At 40.6% G+C, this 21,005-nt stretch overlaps 2 protein-coding genes across 2 annotated transcripts in view; both read right to left on the bottom strand.

Annotated features, from left to right (window-relative positions):
- Nucleotides 1-243: 243 nt before the first annotated feature.
- txndc11 (thioredoxin domain containing 11) lies at nt 244-12,548 on the bottom strand. Its single transcript, XM_061090995.1, has 13 exons — nt 12,371-12,548; nt 9,134-9,230; nt 8,791-8,910; nt 7,846-7,943; nt 7,118-7,247; nt 6,903-6,996; nt 5,976-6,088; nt 5,652-5,855; nt 4,283-4,988; nt 3,479-3,642; nt 2,826-2,938; nt 2,673-2,753; nt 244-2,253 (listed from the first exon to the last, which is right to left on the bottom strand). The coding sequence occupies exons 1-13, from the start codon at nt 12,493-12,495 to the stop codon at nt 1,713-1,715; spliced, it is 2,586 nt and encodes an 861-aa protein (XP_060946978.1). The 5' UTR covers nt 12,496-12,548; the 3' UTR covers nt 244-1,712.
- A 1,257-nt stretch (nt 12,549-13,805) lies between these two features.
- Nucleotides 13,806-21,005, bottom strand: part of LOC133017374 (bifunctional apoptosis regulator-like) — an 8,358-nt gene continuing 1,158 nt past the window's right edge. Inside the window, exons 2-9 of the mRNA XM_061083577.1 lie at nt 19,400-19,681; nt 18,642-18,740; nt 18,161-18,254; nt 17,426-17,598; nt 16,995-17,139; nt 16,628-16,807; nt 16,282-16,478; nt 13,806-15,273 (exon numbers count right to left, since the gene is read on the bottom strand). Coding sequence (XP_060939560.1) covers nt 15,081-15,273; nt 16,282-16,478; nt 16,628-16,807; nt 16,995-17,139; nt 17,426-17,598; nt 18,161-18,254; nt 18,642-18,740; nt 19,400-19,644 — 1,326 coding nt within the window. The 5' untranslated portion in view covers nt 19,645-19,681 and the 3' untranslated portion in view covers nt 13,806-15,080. The remainder of the gene's footprint in view (nt 15,274-16,281; nt 16,479-16,627; nt 16,808-16,994; nt 17,140-17,425; nt 17,599-18,160; nt 18,255-18,641; nt 18,741-19,399; nt 19,682-21,005) is intronic.

Below are 21,005 nucleotides of genomic sequence, written 5' to 3'. Positions count from 1 at the left end.
ATACATGCAGTGAATTATATATATATTTTTAGATAAAGTTCTTTATTGTCAAGTTACCAGATGAGGTGAGATCCTCTGAATCTATTAGTTTTAAAATGTTTATTAGTGTCAAACATTTTGTATTAAAGTAACTGGAAAGAGGAAGGTCGGCCAGATGTAACTAATATTTAAGTCAAATGTATTAATCATATTATAACTTATAAATACATACATAAATACAAAGTGCATAGAATTTACTTAATACAAATGTAGATATGGAATTTATTATGGCAGAGGTGAGTTGATCCGACTGATTCATGCTCATTATATTGATTTAGTAATTGACTGCTCAGTGTCACACGTCAGCCACAATTATAAAAACAGGAAGTAAGAAGAATTGATTTTTAATCAGTAAAAACTGGTGCAATATTTCACATGTAAACGATTGCAGCACCTGGTTCTGAATACCTGAATAGTTACACAGAAATAATATTGTAGTGACGCAGAGATGAAAAGATTCGTGGAAAAATAGATCAGTTTAACAAAACAATTATTTCCCCGTCAAAAATAACAGAAACAGAAACAACAGTTGATTATTTCAAGTGCTCTTAAATAAACCTCATTAGCCCTTTGCCTCTGCAGCCAAACTCTCCAACTCTCACCTGCTACTGGGCATTAAATTAAAGGATTGTGAAGCAGCAGGTGAGAGTTTCCTCTAAATCCTGCAGATGTAACAAATCCACCAAACTCTGTTTAGAATTCTTCATATTTTAAAAGTTTCCTGCCGGTTGTGCCGACTCTGCATTTGGAAATGAATGGAAGTTTACCAACTAAATAAGTCCCAATTTTGCGTGTTATTAAATACGAAAATATACGATTCATCCTAAGAAAATTATCTAGAAATACAGAAACCCAGAATTTATAAACCAGTATAAAAAAAAACCCATCACTCCTGCACCTGGAGAACTTTTACAGTGGGCTTTCTTTCCCAGGCTTTTATTTTGAAAAAAAATCCGGAAGTGTTAACAGTAGCTGATCAGGAGGCAGAAAGGAAACGACGTGAATAATTTAAGAGTTTGAAAATATAAATTCTGTTAAAAAATTAAACGCGACTCTTGATGCACCAATGGAATTAGTGTTGTGGAAATTCACATTTATCCTCTGAACTGTCGTAGTAATAAAAATGTTTCCGGCCTCAATTTATTCGATTCTTTTATTTAACCTTAAGTCTTTGTTTGCACTCGGCCTGATTCAGTTTGGTTTGTGTCGGTCATGCACTAGTCGGCTGAAAACCGTCAGATGAGGACAGACAGTGATTCCACGAAGGGAGAGACTTTGGCTGCAGAGTGTTTTTTAGAAATTTAAACTCAGGTTACATCTTCCACCGTAGACATTAGGTTTTTTTCAAATCGCAGAATCAGAACTGAGTCATGTGACTTGGAGAGTTGGCACTGAACCCCCCCGCACTAGTGTCCATGCGAGTGGATGAATCCTCCATCATCACAGCTCGCTACGTGTTTCCTGACTCAGCAGCAGTCTTCATTTCTCACGACAGATAACAACTGTCGTTTCATCCTCGTTTTCTCTTGGGATGAAATCTACTAGGTTGTCGCCATTTTGGTTTTACATTAGCTCCTCATTTCAGTTTCATGTCATCCTTTCTTTCTCATCCCTTCCAGTCCTCCCTTCGTTTTCCTGCTCTCTCCTCCTCAGGATTCCCTGCAGACGTGTGTTCAAGAGGCCATATGGCTTCTTTTCTGTTCTGGCTCCTCCTCCTGCTCCTCCTGCTCCTGCTCCTCCTCCTCCTCCTCCTGCGTCCTGTCCCTCAGCGCCCTCAGCAGGATCCTCAGCAGCGTGTTCTCGTTCAGCAGGTTCTCCGAGCCGTCCGCCAGCTCCTGCAGGCGTCTCACCGCTTTCCCGAGCAGCCGGCTCTTCTCCTGATGCTGCTCCTCCAGGCTCTGCCTCTCTCGCTGCAGCTCAGTGTTCTGGGATTCTAAGATGAGCGTGTCGAACGTCAGGCGCCGGTTGTCGCGCCACAGCTGCGCCAGCTGCTGGGAGAGACGCTCTCGGGCGTTGTGCAGCGTTTGAACTTCCCGCTGCAGCGCCAGGAACTCTGCGCGGAGGACGGCGGCCGGTCCGGTCCCGTCGGCCTTGACAGAGGAAGCTACCGGTTTGTCTGCATCGTGTGCAGAGCCAGAGTGTTTCAGCACAAAGTGGAGGAGGTTGGGTAACGTGATGGGAAGGTCGTCTGGAAACTTTACACTCAGATGTTTTCTTAAAGACAAGAAGAAATTGAAATTATGTACATTAAGTCTGTGTTTCTCCTGTTAATCTAAATTCCGTACGGGAGCTGTAAACAATCTGTGAGCAGATATGACTGGAAAATGTTAATTTGCAAATGTTTGTGTGTCTATTTGACTGGTCAATATATCGCTAGGGGGATTATGTTTCCACCTCTGGACGGTGGGTTGTTTGTTTGTTTGACAGCAGGATTATGAAAACAAATACTGAATGGATTTCCATGAAATGTGGTGGAATGATGGGACGTGGACCAAGACAGGACTCTTTAAATTTTGGCTCAGATCTGAACAAAGGAGCGGATCCAGAAAGGTGCTCGATTGAATTCAAGGAGACTGTGCATAGCTGGTGTTTGCTCTGTTGAATGTGAAATGAAAGTGCACTTTAGTTCTCACCTGTATCTGGGAAAGAGAAGAATGGAGGGAACATGATCCACCATGAACTCCCAGGGAAGGTCATTGCGAGCTACATTCACCCTGCACAGAGAGAAGTGTGAGTCAACGGGCTCAGTGGATTCACAAACAGTCAAACCTTAAGACAAACGTTACCTGGCAACAGTGATGGTGCTGTTCTCCTGCAACAATCTGGCGAGATGGATGATGATGTGGTTGAGAACGGAGCAGAATCCACACCACTGAGTGTAGTAGATCAGCAGCACATCCTACACACACACACACACACACATGTTTAGCCAAATGTATGTATACATCCCTGTTACTTTGTGTATTTTTAAAATGTGCTCATTTGGTTGTATTTGCATGTTGCTTCTATCCTGTTCTACTGTGAGCACAATGAGAAATTGTTTTAATGTGTTTAAACAGTTATCTATTTTGTCTCCGTTTTGCAAAAATAATATTTGCCTTAAGATTTGACTTCTCCAGCACAAACATTGGAGAATGATTCGTCAGGAATGAGTCACTGTCGGTGTTTTATAACAACCTCTGACTTTGTTTGGGACGGTGCCTGAAAAGCCGAAACCTCTCACACAAATACACACAGAGGAGAGAGGAGAGAGGAGAGAGGAGAGAGGAGAGAGGAGAGAGGAGAGAGGAGAGAGGAGAGAGGAGAGAGGAGAGAGGAGAGAGGAGAGAGGAGAGAGGAGAGAGGAGAGAGGAGAGAGGAGAGAGGAGAGAGGAGAGAGGAGAGCGGAGAGAGGAGAGAGGAGAGAGGAGAGAGATCTTGAAGCGGCGTCTTGCGTCACCTTCTGCAGATCCATGACGGAGGGCAAGAAGGAGGAGGTGGTCAGTTCTGTGATGAGAGGGCGAGGACGCCTGGCTTCCTCTTCACCTCCCTTCCTGTTCTCCTCTCCGACCAAGTGTCTCTGCAAGAGACTGTACGGAGCACTGAAGTTCCTGATGAAGGCCTCTGTAACACACACACACACACACACAGACACACAATGAAAACAGAGAACCACTACACGGATCATGTTCAAATACAAACAGGATAGAATTCAATTAAATGAATGACTAACTGTGACTCCCTGACCTGCTGCCACCATTACAGACAGTGGGCATCTCATTACTGATGTAAGGTGTATTTTAAAGTTGTAATAAAGTTTTTCAACGATAAATTGACAACAAATAAACAGATACTAACATGTAAAAGACCTTGAAACTCTTTCAGCTAATGTGCTAATATGGATACAATGCTAAACTCTAAGTCCTAATTCTCAGGTGATGATTTGTGGAAAACTAATATTGACCTAAACTTGACTCATCAACTTTCCATTCAATTTGTGTAAACATGGCACAGAGAGTTCACTCAAAAGTCTCCCCATTCACCTACAACACAAAACTCTAAAAGAGTTAATTATCTCTAAATTATTATAATAACTTTGACAATGGTCTTTGAAAAAAAAAGGCAATTTTTCAATAGAAACACAAGTGGATCTGAGTTCAAATTCTCAGGGTTTAGCAGAACTCTTCCTCAAAGGTTCCTTCTGAAAGGCCGTTGTGTTCCTAATAAAGTGTAACCACTGAGTGTAGCCGTGTCCTGGTCTCACCCAGGGACTCTGTGAGTGTGGCTGCTGGGCTGCGATGGAGGACGTAGTGAACCTCGTCCTTCAGGTTCACGATCGCTGCGAACGACCGGTGGCTGCTCCCATCACCGGGGTCACCTGCCCCCTGGTGGAGAGCAGCCGTACTGTTGCCTGTGGCCCCGAGCCTCACGGCCAGGGGCCAGTTCAGAGCCACGTCCAGCAGATAAAACCTGAGCGTCCTGTTGGTCTGACACCGGAGTCCCGTGATGCCGTCTTCTCTCTGCTGGGTGACGGAGGACGGGGGGACGGACAGAGGGGGGGGCGTGAGTCTGTGCATGTCCGGCCCCTCTTTGGCTTGTGACTCGTTGAGTTGAGGTTCTACTGGTCTGCAGCAGGCACTGTACTGGCTGAACGGGCTGTAGCTGTTCAGGAGGTTGCTACAGTCCACTGAGGAGGCGGAGTCCGTGGCCACAGGAGCAGGAAGTCGCTGGAGGCAGCAGCGTTGGAGATGAGGCCGCAACACGTCCCCCCCCCGAGCAGAGGAGGGGAACGAGCAGCGGAGGGAAGAGCTGCTCCGACTCTGTCCTGACGAGCGGAGACACACCTCACACACACTGGTCCTGGACTCCGGGAGCAGAACCGACTGGCAGCACAGGAAGTGGGACCTCCCCTCCGAGCCTGAGTGGTCGTTATTCTCACAGGAATGATATCGCACAGCAATGTCGGCAATCTGAAAAATACAAAACCAGCAGTAAAATTAGATATTTAAAACAAGATTAAGACTATGAAGCCATTTTTCCCCTTATCGCTAGTGATGTGTTCTTCCGGGTCGAAGCTTCGAAGCGTGTGTTTAGTAATCAAGAAGGATTTTTGTGAAGTGCGTATCGAGGCTTGTATTGATGACGTATGTGGTCACAAAGGCTCGCCAGCCGGCCTTACCAAGTGACTGAGTCAGGAAAGGGTTTGCGGGTTATGCGTGTATGCATTTTGGGGACTTGGGACTGTATTGCGTGTTTGTTTGCAAAAAAAATCTCCCTATTTTACGTGTTGGCCCTAGTAACATAAGCACAGTCACATCACAACCCTCTGCCCAATCTGTTTCCACTTTCCCTTTTGACCCCCCCCATTATATCATAAAGACAGACACCATATTAATAAGATCATAATTCATGTATTTGCATCACAAACGTCATTCATTCATTTATTCAATTCAAAGCTTCACACTCCAAAGCCATGTGTCATTTTAATCACTCTGCCTGCATATTGTCCACTCGATGGCGCAGTAGAGCAAATGAAGCACCGTGAAGCTTCAGCCCATGAGTGAACCAATTGGATGGAAAGCTTCAATGCTTCAAGAAGCGTCATGTTGCCATCACTACTTATCGCTGCTCACCTGGTGTAGGATGGGATCGGGTTTGGAGCCGAGCGGATTGTGCGGCAGGAAGAGCAGCAGCGCCGGACCTTTAGTCAGCTCCTGCTCCAGGAGGCGGGACTTAGTGCCCGGCGGCTGCAGCCACTTGAGGACGGTCTGGTGGTGCTCGAACACCCAGCTGCAGATGCCCTCGGACGTGAAGTTACGTTCCAGTCGAGGGAAAACCTGAAAGCACCAAAAAAACATTTTATAAATCTAAAAACCACAGTACAACTTATTCAGCATTTCTATACATTCTTTAGCCGTTGTTTGTAGATTAAATCATGACTTGACCACATTGCTCACCAAAGAGGAGTTCAATATCCTGTGGAGATAAACACTCTCATCTTCTTTCAGGGAGATGGCCTCGGCCACCTGTCTGTTTGTCACGACCCCGAAACGCACGACTCCGCGGAAATCTACGTCACAAAAACAGCCAGAAAAACAGATGAATGAAACAAAGATCTTTTGAACATAGCTAAAACAATTGGTCGCAATTTTTTAAAAAGAAGAAATCAAAAAATTATCTAGTTCCAGATTCTTAACTCTTAAAAGTTTCCTTACATACTACTTAAGACCCTTAAGAATATTATGAAGCTTTGTGTTTTGGAGATTTTGGACGAACAAAGAACACATTTAAAAACATCACCTGGGACTCTGTGCAATTCTGACTATATCAGACGTTTTATTTCAGACCCTAAGACAATCAAATAATAACTTATATATATTATACTTTACTGCATTACATTGCATATTGCAATTTGACACTGTTTTACTGTTTTGCATTTCACTTTTTACTCCACCTTTTATATATTTTATCTTTTATATAGATATGTTTATGTCTAAATAAATGTTACTTTGTATAAATATTAGAAAAAGTGAGTAAATAAGAAGTAAATACTGAGTAAATATATATTGTTTTTTATTGTTTTTCTTATGTGTGTTGTACTTACTGTGTTTTTATGTTTCTATGTTCATTGTATGCACCAATAACCAGAGCAAATTCCAGGTAGGTGTAAACTTACTTGGCAATAAATACCTTCTGATTCTGATTCTGATGGATAATGTAAATAATTGTTGCTCATAATTCTTTGCAGTTTCTTGTAAGATAAAGAGAAGAACATTAACGATACTTGAATAAGTAACTGCTCTTTTCGGCTAATCATATGATCCTGTAGCCGCTTCATTGAGGATTTGTAAGAACGAGTCTCTGCTGTGTGAATCCTCTCTCACCTCTTTTGAGAGCCTGCAGCGCCGAAGACAAATACGTGATGTACCCCGGTGGCTGAGGAGAGGAGTCGAACTGGAAGAAACCCACCACACGAGGCTGGAAGGACAAAAGACACAGCCAGTCGTCATAGATCATATTCATAACTGCTTACAGCTCTTATTATCGACCAGCTCACACAGTCAGGGATGAGCTTTGTGTTCCTGAGGCCAACACATACCTCGTGGTTGGAGAGGAACTCTTCCAGTGTGGCTCTGGACGGGAGGTACGTGAGCGGCGTGATGACTCGGAGGATGAAACTCTCCACATACAGAGCCACGAACGGACCTTTGTACTCGATGGGTCCAAACCTGCAGTCAAGAAAAGAATAAAGGATCAATTAAGTGATGTAATGTATGAATCTCTCGCCTCACAGCTAATTTGTACATTTAATTTATCACAATCAAAATCATAAATACATTTATAACGTAAAATACCAAGTGGAAAAAGGACTGCATTTATTATAAAGCTGCTTTTCTAATTAGATCAAAGACTCAAAGTGCTTTGCAGAACAAGCCACCAGAAACATACATCAACTACTATTATACACTAATATATATATATTAACATTCTTTTTTTTTTTAACAATGTTTTTTTATTAATTTCCAATAAGAACCTACAAAACACATTGACACATACCACACAAGTTGCACAACGAAATGCAGGCGAACTTCACTGCATACACATACATACAAAAAAAAATAAAAAAGAAAGATAAACACGCACACAAACATACATACCTACATAAAATAACAATAATATATATTAACATTCTAGGAAAAGAGGAGAGGATTTGAGATGCTGCACTTCACAAATTTGCCTCGAGAGGTTTTATAATAAATCCGTACAGAACAGGACATCTTCCTCTTCACCTCCTCATATCCTTATTTGTCCTCTTCTCCGTCTTACCTTCTATAAAACAGATGGATGATGGGATAGTGGTAGAGGCGGTTTTGCCTCCTGCATTTCCCCAAACTGTACCAACAGTTAACAGCCACAAACTGCACCTGTGTGTGTGAGAACGACAGAAAAACAGGCTGAAGCAAACGACCACAAACAGGAGGAGTTGTGTTATCATGCTCAGTCATGTGTGAAGATGTAAATGTGTTTTCTGAAGTTCATCCCAACAGTCAGACTTACTAGTTACCAACTTTCCTTTGTGAATTTAAAGGATTTGCTGCTGCTTAATTATTCTGAATACAGGCTACAAAAAAACACATCCGATAACAGAGCCCTATTTACAAAACAATCATTGGGCTACTGCCACTATATCTCTCCTCTCTCATCAGATGGAATTGTAATACCCACAATACCCGCTCCCAGAGCTGGCTTTCATTATATCTGCCTCGTGTTAACACTAACTTGGGGAAGACAGCTTTCTGTTGTAAGGCACCCTACATTTGAAATTTAAAATCTTTAAGGTTGTGCTCATTTATTTCTTTAAGGGAATTCTCGAATCTTATCTCATGTACAACTGACTTGTCCTGCAGTGATTTTAACTGTTAGTTGACTTAACCATAGTTTTTTATTGAATTGTCAAAAATGATTGTTTATGACCTTTTCCCTTGTATTATTGTATATATATATATATATGTATATTTATTTCATTTTCCTTTCAATGTATTAACTCTTCATTGTACCCTCGGCACCATTGTAAATGAGGGTCTTATTCCTCAATGTGTTTTCCGAGGCTTAAATAAATAATCAATCAAATCAATTTTATTCTACGAGTGTATTGTTGTTCGGTTTTGTTGTTAACTCCTCCACAGCCAAACACCAGGTAACCACTGTGTGCGGTTTCTATGTGACCTTTAAACAACCCTGCAGCACCGAGTGACCTCAGGTGTCCTGTACCTGTTTGGCCAGCTTCTTAGCAACCTGCTGCACTTCCTGTCGGGCGGCCATGGAGTGAGCGCACCACGGGGCATAGAAGAAGATGAGCGACACCTCGGCCACACTCCTCAGACGCTCCACCTAGAGAGAAACAATAAAGTTATAGATGTCATTGCTTTCCTGGATTTGTTTTATGTTGATCTTGAGTTATTACTGTAAGGGACTAAGATCTGGAGCAAAGGATGAAAGCTGCTCTGTCCGAGAAGCCAAAACAGAATCCAGTTCTCACGCAGATCTCATGATATCTGATGGAGGGAAATCCCAGTGTTTAATTAATCTACATGTTGAGTATCCAGATTCCCACCTGGTCCAGCTGACCCATGTACAGGTCGACTATCGGAGCCTCGGCAGAGAAGAAGCGCACCGGAGGCCGAGCGGCTGCCACCACATCCTTAGCACGGCTACACACAGGAAAACAAGGTGTTAGTCTAAAAGGAGGAATCACAATAACAACAACACACATATAACAATATATATTCTGAGACAATATACATTTGTCTACAGCCAGTGATTTGAACCAGACTGGTTAAAACAGTGTTTGTGATGAAGAACTTTGATTTGTTTGGTTATTTGAACCAATTTCAAGCAGAGTTTACTGTTATACAATATACACTAATCTGATATATCGAATTTGTATTGGCACATATATCAGTGGTAACTTATATAAAAATAACACCAACAAATTGAACAAACTGAGTTGAAATATTACAGTTACATTACAAAAGATGCTTAAAAAGACAATTTAACTATTGCTGTTCTTCTTCATGTGTTATTGTTTTTGGAGATTCAACTGATTACTGTTACCTGGGAGTCCATACCCCCCCAACACACAGTCACAGTCATTTGAATGCAACTGTAACACTTGTCACAAACACACACATTTTACTTTCTTATTGACAATAGTGTTGCTGTTTGTTGTGTACTTACTGTAGTAACACAACTTATCTTCTGTGATTTTTTTATTGTTTTAAGATATTGACGAGTTGTCTCTTAAGGATTCTGCTACAGAAAATAAGCCACATGCTCCCCCTTTCTTCTGAAGAGGTGTTTTCTTATTTGCTACCTACCTATGTCTTTTTACTCAACTTTCTACAGCAACTGTTTTTTTTAGAAGTTGTTGTTCGATTTGTTGACTCTCATTTGTTATCATGTTATTATCTGCATGTGTACGGTTGTGTGAAAACCTTACTTTGTTTAGGTAGAGGCTTCAAAATAAGACAACGAGGTTCCTCCTGGACTTTGTATGTATTATTGTTCCTGATGATGACAGATCTGAACTCCCAGTTTAAAACCAGTGGCTCTATGGGAGTCCACCATATGTCCCCAGGGTTCTAATCACCAGTGAATCCTCTAATCCCAACAATATATATTCTGAGACAATATACATTTGTCTACAGCCAGTGATTTTAACCAGACTGGTTAAAACTGTTTGTGATGAAGAACTTTGATTTGTTTGGTTATTTGAACCAATTTCATAAACAGAGTTTTCTGTGAAACAAACTGAGTTGAAAAATTTCAGTTACATTAAAAAAGATGCTTAAAAAGACAATTTAACTATTGCTGCTCTTCTTCATGTGTTGTTGTTTTTGGAGATTCAACTGATTACTATTACCTGGGAGTCCATACCCCCCCAACACACAGTCACAGTCATTTGAATGCAACTGTAACACTTGTCACAAACACACACATTTTACTTTCTTATTGATAATAGTGTTGCTGTTTGTTTTGCAGTTGGATACACAAGTTGTTTTTCGATTTGTTGACTCTCATGTGTAATCATGTTATTAACTTGCATGTGTACTGTTGTGTGAAAACCTTACTTTGTTTAGGTAGAGGGTTTCAAAATAAGACAACTAGGTTTCCTGCCTCCTCCTGGACTTTATATGTATTATTGTTCCTGATGATGACAGATCTGAACTCCCAGTTTAAAACCAGTGGCTCTATGGGAGTCCACCATATGTCCCCGGGGTTCTAATCACCAGTGAATCCTCTTATCCCAACAATATATATTCTGAGACCATATACATTTGTCTACAGCCAGTGATTTTAACCAGACTGGTTAAAACTGTTTGTGATGAAGAACTTTGATTTGTTTGGTTATTGGAACCAATTTCATAAACAGAGTTTTCTGTTAAACAAACTGAGTTGAAAAATATTAGTTACATTACAAAAGATGCTTAAAAAGACAATTTAACTATTGCTGCTCTTCTTCATGTGTTGTTGTTTTTGGAGATTCAACTGATTACTGTTACCTGGGAGTCCATACCCCCCCCAACACAAGTCACAGTCATTTGAATGCAACTGTTACACTTGTCACATACACACATTTTACTTTCTTATTGATAATAGTGTTGCTGTTTGTTTTGCAGTTGGATACACAAGTTGTTGTTCGATTTGTTGACTCATGTGTAATCATATTATTAACTCGCATGTGTAATGTTGTGTGAAAACCTTACTTTATTTAGGTAGAGGCTTTCAAAATAAGACGACTAGGTTCCCTGCCTCCTCCTGCACTTTACATGTATTATTGTTCCTGATTATGACAGATCTGAACTCCCAGTTTGAAACCAGTGACTCTATGGGAGTCCACCACATGTCCCCGGGGTTCTAATCACCAGTGAATCCTCTTATCCCAACAATATATATTCTGAGACCATATACATTTGTCTACAGCCAGTGATTTTAACCAGACTGGTTAAAACTGTTTGTGATGAAGAACTTTGATTTGTTTGGTTATTGGAACCAATTTCATAAACAGAGTTTTCTGTTAAACAAACTGAGTTGAAAAATATTAGTTACATTACAAAAGATGCTTAAAAAGACAATTTAACTATTGCTGCTCTTCTTCATGTGTTGTTGTTTTTGGAGATTCAACTGATTACTGTTACCTGGGAGTCCATACCCCCCCCAACACAAGTCACAGTCATTTGAATGCAACTGTTACACTTGTCACAAACACACACATTTTACTTTCTTATTGACAATAGTGTTGCTGTTTGTTGTGTACTTACTGTAGTAACACAACTTATCTTCTGTGATTTTTTTATTGTTTTAAGATATTGACGAGTTGTCTCTTAAGGATTCTGCTGCAGAAAATAAGCCACATGCTCCCCCTTTCTTCCACACACACAGTCACAGTCATTTGAATGCAACTGTCACACTTTTACTTTCTTATTGATAACAGTGTTGCTGTTTGTTTTGTAGTTGGATACACAAGTTGTTGTTCGATTTGTTGACTCTCATGTGTAATCATGTTGAAAACCTCACTTTATTTAGGTAGAGGGTTTCAAAATAAGACGACTAGGTTCCTCCTGGACTTTATATGTATTATTGTTCCTGATTATGACAGATCTGAACTCCCAGTTTAAAACCAGTGGCTCTATGGGAATCCACCACATGTCCCCAGGGTTCTAATCACCAGTGAATCCTCTTATCCTAACACTGCCAGCTGAGACTTGAGAACCAGAACAAGCAGCTAGTTTACAAGTCCAGACCCGGTTCGGTCAGATCCCGGAAACCAGCCCCGGAATCCCACTCGTACCTGCAGGTGAGCACAAGAGCCAGGACGAGCAGGACGCTGAGCACAACAGCCCCGCAGAGGACATCCGGTCTCCGGGCCATCAGGAGCAGCACCTGCCGGAGAGACACCCGCACCCGGCGCAGCATCACAGGCTCCAGGCTCCCGGTCCCATTTATAGGGCCCGGCTCCAGGCGTCCATCACCGGGGGGGGGGGGCAGGGGGCAGCGGGGGGGGGGAGGCAGGAGGACCGGTTCCACGGGACGCACCGGGGACCGGATTGGACTCGAACGCGGACCAACCTTTCTTCCCCACGTCGACTTCTCACTTCCGCAACAAGCGCCGCCGAGGGATCGTCCGCAAGTAGTTGTCGGTTCAAACGCACGGAACGTTTAACCCCGCCCCCTTAACGCAAACTGAAAAATAGACTTATTGTTTATAATATTCACGTTAAAGAGATAAACTCGCTTAAATAATTATCTCACTTAAAATTGTCTTGTAGTTCTTTTTTTGCGTTTCCGGTGCTACTTGGGTTTTACAGACAGCCCTTACGTCGTTATGGAGACAACCTCTGCTGCCATGACGACAGTCCAACGCTAGATGGCGGTCGTTCCTGGATCTTCTGTCAATGAAACTTTATTTACAATTGTTCGAGCAAAGTTAGATAGATAGATAGATAGATAGATAGATAGATAGATAGATAGATAGATAGATAGATAGATAGATAGATAGATAGATAGATAGATAGATAGATAGATAGATAGATAGATAGATAGATAGATAGATAGATAGATAGATAGATAGATAGATAGATAGATAGATAGATAGATAGATAGATAGATGGATGGATGGATGCATAGATAGATAACTTTATTCATCCCCGAAGGGAAATAATAATAATTATAATAGTACTGATGATATGATGGTAATGTTATTGTTAGACAGTATATAAAAATAAAAATAGTATAGATTTAATGAAGTAGAAGTAGCTGAAATAAAATTATTATCCTTTCTTCAAATTTCATTGCACTCATGGAAAGTTAATTAGATAAAAGCTCAGTGACAAACAATAACTAAACAGACTAAATTACAAACAAACAAGGTATATTATATATATTATACATAACATATCTACATTTAATACAAAAGATTAGGATAAGAGCCTTAAGCTAATGAATATTATGATTTAGAGCTATACAAATAAAATATTATTAAATTTTTAAACGAACATGTTATATATAGTATAGTACTATAGACTAATTCTGATGATATAACTAATTCAATTATCCAGCAATTAACACAATAATGAGAAACAACAGGATAACATTTAAAAGTCTTTATTTTTCCTTTGTCAACAGAACACATTTAAGAACAGAATCACAGTGTAGAACCTTTAAGTGCAAATGAACAATGTAAAAAATAATAATAAACATGTCTTTGATTAGTTCTAATCCCCCCCTCCCCCCCACACCACGTGGAATAGTATACTGCAAAACTCTTTTGAATGAAAAAAAAAGTGCTACTTAATCTTTGTCAGCAGAACAAATTAAATCTGCTTCAAACCATGTTTCCTTAAAGAAAAATCATGAAAACTGGAAAAAAAGGATCTGTATCGGCATCTCAAAAAAGATGCCGATACAGATGCCGATTTAAGATAATAAGTTTACTTTTAAATCTAAGTGCCACAAACCATGTATGAAAAGGAACTTCTGGAATAAACTTGGACGTTGAACATTTGTTTTTTTCTGACTTCATTTCTTTTGAAACGACAGTAAAGCTTGAGGCTCCCCCGACAGGCTGCAGAACCACAAATTTCAACAAGCCACTGTTGCAGCCATTGACTCTTGAAACAGAGAGACAGACTGAAATATCTGCAGAATGCACTTATAATACAGCATAAATCAAACTGATACTTATGAAGCAGCATTTGTTCATTTCAGTGACTGTGGATTAGATTAGAACTTAAACAAAAATGTCTTTATACTTGTTTTGTTCCACTGGACAGTACACAGGTCTGTATAGGAATCAAAGGTTTTACTGGACTACAGTGCTAGAGAGCTATCAACTGACATATGAGGCCAGTTGTAGGAGCCATAATGTAATGTATTGTTTTGACCACTAGGGGATATGTAGGTGACTTCAGTCAGTAAGTACAGTTTTGAGCAGTAGGTAGTGGGGAGCACACGGTTCTTACCGTAGCTTAATCTAACAAAGATATTAATTCAATGTAAATTAAATTTTTGCACCATCTTCACCCAAAAGGACAAACTTGGACATAATATCATACTTTTCTCTGTAAAAACTACGCGCCGAGAACATTCCACGCTGCCTACGTGACTCTACATGAGAGTCACTGCACCAGTCTTCATCGCCACCAATGCTCCGACCCGTCATTAGCATAAATGCCCCCGGAACCATTGAGGCAATGTGGTTTGTGAACGAGTCCACTGCAGTCATCTCTCCAAATCAATACGATCACAGATAGTTCACAGTTTGTTATTGTGTTGGTTTTGCTTTTCCCACAGTGGCTCAAAGCCTCTCTTGTTCCACATGGCAGCCGTCCAGCAGAGAGGAGCCAGGAAGCGAGAAAACTTCCTTTCCAGCCGCAAACAAGTCAGTCTTGTGACTTCAACGCGGAACATAAACACTTGTCAGCAACTGGCTTTCTGACTATTTCACTTTATTTGCTTTGAACTGTGTGGCACTGACAGGGCGCTGACGACATGCAGCTCGGTTACGGCACCTGTGTTTCTGGATGCATCAGCTGCTGCACCACCAGGTCTATGTTGACGATGGGACTGAAGTAGAGCGCCCAGTAGAAGAAGCAGTTGCACACAAACTGAGGGACTAAAGGCCACAGGACGGCAAAGACAAACCCCTGAGATAACATATTCCACGTGTGGCTCCACATCATCTGTGGCAGGGACCTAAACAAAGAGGAAGATACGAGTTAAACGAGTAACGACTGATTGTTGAAAACAGTCCTCGGGAGTTTAACTGGGACTGTACACAAACATGGACGACTTGACCACATATTATCGCAACCAACAGCCACTCACCAGAACAGCTTGAACACACACACTCTGTCTACATATTCTTATACTCATAGTATATTATATTATCTATTGTATAGTCAAATACTTATATTTATACCTCTACTATATATCATATATTATATCATACTCTCTGTATATTCTTTGTATATATAAGTTTATATACACATATTTATACATGTGTACATGTTATAATTATTATTATTATATAACTATTACTAATATTATTATATATACTGTTGCTGCCATTATTACTATATACTGCTATTATATTGGTATAATTACTATCATATATAAATATATATTATGTTATATTATATACTATATATACTGTACTATTGTTATTTACTGTCTAACAATAACATTACCATCATATCATCAGTACTATTACCATCATCTTGCCACTGCGCCTTATCTACCTATTTATCTTGTGTTTCTGTTTTTTATTCTTTCTTCCTCAATATTTTTTATTTTATTCTATTGTATTCAAATATACCGGCTGCTATGACAACTTAATTTCCCTTCGGGTTGAATAAAGTCATCCATCCATCCATCCATCCATCCATCCATCCATCCATCCATCCATCCATCCATCCATCCATCCATCCATCCATCCATCCATCCATCCATCCATCCATCCATCCATCCATCCATCCATCCATCCATCCATCCATCCATCCATCCATCCATCCATCCATCCATCCATCCATCCATCCATCCATCCATCCATCCATCCATCCATCCATCCATCCATCCATCCATCCATTCATGGAAACACTGCTTCATAGCACCATTTAGCCGCCATCACAGGTTGGCATTGTGGGTAATTTAGGAGCCAGGAAAGAATAACTCATGAACACGGAGCCCTCCCACTGCGTGTACCTGATCCCGGCTGTCGTGCAGATTCTCCACAGGGCGCAGCCTTCCAGCACAGACATGAGCGCGGCGTTTACGATGATGAAGCGAGATGTCCAGTAGTGGACGGCCAACCAGTCCCAAGCAAACTCAGCTATTAGCTGGTATGGAAGCAGGAGGTACTTCACCAGAAACTCCGCCCACTGCTGCCAGTTGGGCTCCAGCTGACAAACAAGAGAACATGTTTTAGATTAATAATCAGTAACACACAAATCTGTTACGTCAATAGTTCTGTTCATATTCAGTGTGCATGTAAATGTCGAAGTAGCTGGACTCGTTCTCAGAGACAATGTTGACTTATTCAGTGAGTCACCTGTGTCATGTAGAAGCTGCTCTCCAGGGATTGGTCACTGAGTGAGACGGCCGGACAGCAGGTGTGCAGGACGGGCAGGAAGGTTTCCGTGTAGTCGAACAGATACAAGTAGAAGAGTGTGAGACGGGGCGAGCTCTTCAGGGCGTAGAGCAAGAACAGAGACTTCCCAGAGTTAGCCGCCTGGAAGAAAAGGAAATCACAGACTTCCTGATTCCAGACTAACAAATTCAAATCTGCATTTTCTTTAATGACTTGACTGTGCACTAAATCACTTAAAGTGACACATTTGACACAATATCAGGGCTGGAGTCACTGGAAAGCTGCTCAGTGGAAATATCTGCATTCCCAAAATATTGTCTGAACTTACTTTGTATTCCCACAGGTTCTGAGGAGGTTTGACTCCCAGAGCTTTAACTCTGTCCAGTTCGGCCAATATGGCTCGTCGGTGAGCCTGATTCTCGATGCTGTACGGCAGCTTCAACAAATCTTCATCATCGAGCATCAACAGCAGCCTGAAGCAAAGAAATCCACAGCACGCTGGATCAGCATAAAACTCAAACTTCCATATTTTACTCTGTACCATTAAACCGGTCGTCCGATAGAGTGAACCTACTAAAAAGAAAGTCTGATGGTAATTTTCATGCTAATTATTGAGTAAATAGGTTTTTATTAATCTATAATTATAACAAATCCTCACACTGAAAAACTTCAAATTAAAAAATATTTAGCATTTTTGCTTAAAGTGTATCTGCGAGTTCTGGAAAATCCATTCACTGACCGAGTTTTATAATTTTTTACCTTCCATTGACACTTTCCCGTAGGAAGGGTTCTCTGTAGAGCTGCGCCCAGGGACCCAGATGTTCCAGCCAGGAAACCACTTCCTCTGACGTCCAGTGGGACACAGGTTTACTGATCAGCATGGTTTGCTCCTCCCCCCCACTACTGCTCCAGTGATACACCATCACCATCACCTGACCAAACACAAGACATTAATAGACAAGGTACAGTGATACCTCGTTTACCTTAACTTATACAAACAACGAATGTTTTACACATCTAGATGCAAAGAAAGGGTTCGGTTCACAAACTAGACTTTACATTTAGCACATTTAAACCTGTATGACTGAACAAAAGCATCCACATCAACAGATGGTTTACACACAGGCTCAGGTCTCCTTCCAGTTTTCCCTCAAACAACCTGATTCAATCACAGTGTTCATTAAAGAACCGGGGTCGTGCTGTAACGTGATTACACAATGCACATTTACTGCCATGTGGCAAAACACACATTGACGTTGCTCCCAAGTGCCACATGGACTAAATAAACATGTACTGTCTACATCAAATGAACCCCACCCACCTACCCCAACCCCCTTGGTCGGCTGCTGTGGGAAGTAGCAGAAAGGTCGTTTCAAGCAGCGTTGTAGTAAAAAAGTTCAGTATCGCAGCTCGGGACCAATTCATCCATACAGAGGAACTCATTTTAGAAACAAAGCTTATTACATGTGGGTGTTAACACTCGTGTATACTTACAGCCACACATGTCAGCGCAGTTAAGACACCAGAGAAGAAGAAGCCTGCTCCTTTGTGCTGGTTTGTCCGGGATCTACCCAGGTTGTCGCCATATCTGAAAACAGACAGATATTTAAGTGTTTGCTTTGGTAAAACAAAGGGTCGAATACAAACTAGGCCTGCGAGCAGCAATGTGTGAGGGCCAGAGCACCTGATTCATTTTCCTTAACACTGTCTGTACTCGGGCCCCAATTAGCCCAGACACCAGGTAAGTTCACATAGATGCGTCATCATTATCAAAGGGGAACTCCAGCAAATAACACATCTGGATGTGTAACCTTCCTTTACAAAAAAGTCATTGCTCAATTTTGATCCTTCTTGTGTGAAACTGCCCCTCTTGAGCGTGACAAAGTTATAGAAGTGCTGTTCTAAATTAATGGATTTGTAATGTCAACTGGGTTTACACCAAAACAACTTGTCTCGTGTTAGTAAACTTTCCTACCTCTGGAAGGCCAACAGGCTCCGAGAGATTTGGGGGTTTGCCTGGATCGTAGCTCTCCTCTGCTGGACGACTTCGCTGAACAGCTTGTCAGTTGCATCCCTAAGAAGAGCAGGATGATGCAAACCCATGGAATTGGTGATGGAATCACAATATATACAATAAAGACAACATCCAGAATTGGTAGTGCAGGTATAGTCGATGCAGAATAAGGCAAAGTTGTGTGAGAAGAGCACAGAGTGAAACTGTTCCATCAACAGTTTGCAGTAGTTCTGATGAAGTTTCTCCTTCATATTATTATTAGTGAGGATACTCGTCAACATAATGTATTCCGTAGCCCTTCCCTCAAATCTTATCCCTTCGCTAACCCTAAAACCGTGTCTTAACCCTAATTGCATTTATAATAAATATAAAATAGAATAAAGCCCTTTGACGTTGTGAGGACAGACCAAAATATTCTAACAAAAACAAAATGTCAAACGATGGTAGCGGCCCACCAGGATTTGTCCCAAATTGCCCGATGACCAATCCAGGCAACCACCTTTAGTCAAATTGATTATAAATTTGCAATGAAAGTTACCTTAGAGTTACCTAGTTAAATCTATCTGGTTCTTCCTTTCCTTATTTTAACGTTCTATCCTTTTCTCACCATCTATACTCCACTGGTATTCCTGTATCCAACTGTATCCAATTTCAAATTAAAATCCCTCTGCAGGGTTGTTCAACTGTGACTTGACTCGGCGTGTCGGTGAAAATCCTACCGTAGCAGTATGTTGACTTTCGGAAAGCCTTCCCACTTCTCCCGGCACTCCGGACACTCGTTCTTGTGCGCCGATTCCCACCACAGAGCCAGACAGTGGCGGCAGAAGTTGTGGCCGCAGGTCAAAGTCGTGGGGTTCACCAAGATGTCGTAGCAACAGTGACACGAGAATTCATTTTCTGAGATGTTGCCGCCGGTTGAAGACTTAAACTCAGAAGAATCGGACGAGGCTGGGGGGTCGTCCATTGATGCTCAGTCTGTCGTCTGATGAGTCCAACTCAACCTGAGACATGGAGAGAGAAGAGAGGAGGTTACACAGGAAGGACAAAGAGGATGAATGAAATATAGGCACGTTCTCTGAAAGCATTTCACCATAACGCTCTAAGGGCCTCCAGACTACTGCACATGCCACAAAAAATATATCTACTTTTGTTGTTCATGAAAAAAGTAACAGTGCATCTACATTTGAAATAATCTAAAAACATAAACACAAGGAATTATAGAACAAAAACATATACAGCATATAAACATTGGAGGATGAAGCACATTACACTTTAAATAACAACAAAATGTCAAACGATGGCTTAAAAATGTTGCAGCCCACCAGGATTTGTCCCAAAGTGCCCGATGGCCAATCCAGGCAACCACCTTTAGTCATCTATCTTGTTCTTCCTTTCCTTCTTTTACGTTCTATCCTTTTCTCACCATCTGCACTCCACTGGTATTCCTGTATCCAACTGTATCCAATTTCAAATTAAAATCCCTCTGCAGGGTTGTTCAACTGTGACTTGACTCGGTGTGGCTGTGAAAATCCTACCGTATAAGTAAATAAGTAACAGTGCATCTATTTTAAATAATCTAAAAATATAAACACAAGGAATAATATGAAAAAACCTATATACAGCATATAAACATTGGAGGATGAAGCACATTACACTTTGAATTTCACAGATATATAGATAGATTACTTTATTCATCCCCGAAGGGAAATTAAGTCGTCATAGCAGCCGGTATATTTGAATACAATAAAATACAATACAATAGAATCAAATAAAAAATATTGAGGTAGAAAAAATAAATAAAACAGAAACACAAGATAAATAGGTAGATAAGGTGCAGTGGCAAGATGATGGTAATAGTACTGATGATAGGATGGTAATGTTATTGTTAGACAGTATGTAAAAATAGTACAGTATATATAGTATATAATATAACATAATATATATTTATATATGATAGTAATTATACCAATATAATAGCAGTATATAGTAATAATGGCAGCAACAGTATATATAATAATAATAGTAATATAATAATAATAATTATAACATGTACACATGTATAAATATGTGTATATAGACTTAAAGAATATACAGAGAGTATGAAATAATATATGATATATAGTAGAGTATAGAGTATTTGACTATACAATAGATAATATAATATACTATGAGTGCAAGAATATGTAGACAGAGTGTGCAAAAGACAATATTATTGTATAAAATGATATATAATATCAATATGGTTTATATTAACACATATCACATATGATGAGTGTTGTACAGGGTTCACAGAGCAAGAATAACTGAAGTGAAAGTGTCTCAGCA

The sequence above is a fragment of the Limanda limanda genome, chromosome 2, assembly GCF_963576545.1.
Source record: "Limanda limanda chromosome 2, fLimLim1.1, whole genome shotgun sequence".
Lineage (NCBI taxonomy): Eukaryota > Metazoa > Chordata > Actinopteri > Pleuronectiformes > Pleuronectidae > Limanda > Limanda limanda.
Note: the sequence above shows the minus strand (reverse complement) of the source record. Positions and strands in the feature narration are given on the sequence as shown.

What these genes read in the sequence shown, in the direction of transcription:
- txndc11 (XM_061090995.1), bottom strand. Translation starts at nt 12,495, where the DNA reads ATGCTGCGCCGGGTGCGGGTGTCTCTCCGGCAGGTGCTGCTCCTGATG. An exon ending in AGTTCCTCTCCAACCACGAG is followed by an intron (nt 6,997 to 7,117) that starts GTATGTGTTGGC and finishes TTGTCCTTCCAG; the next exon opens with CCTCGTGTGGTGGGTTTCTT. An exon ending in AGCACCATCACTGTTGCCAG is followed by an intron (nt 2,754 to 2,825) that starts GTAACGTTTGTC and finishes CTCTCTGTGCAG; the next exon opens with GGTGAATGTAGCTCGCAATG.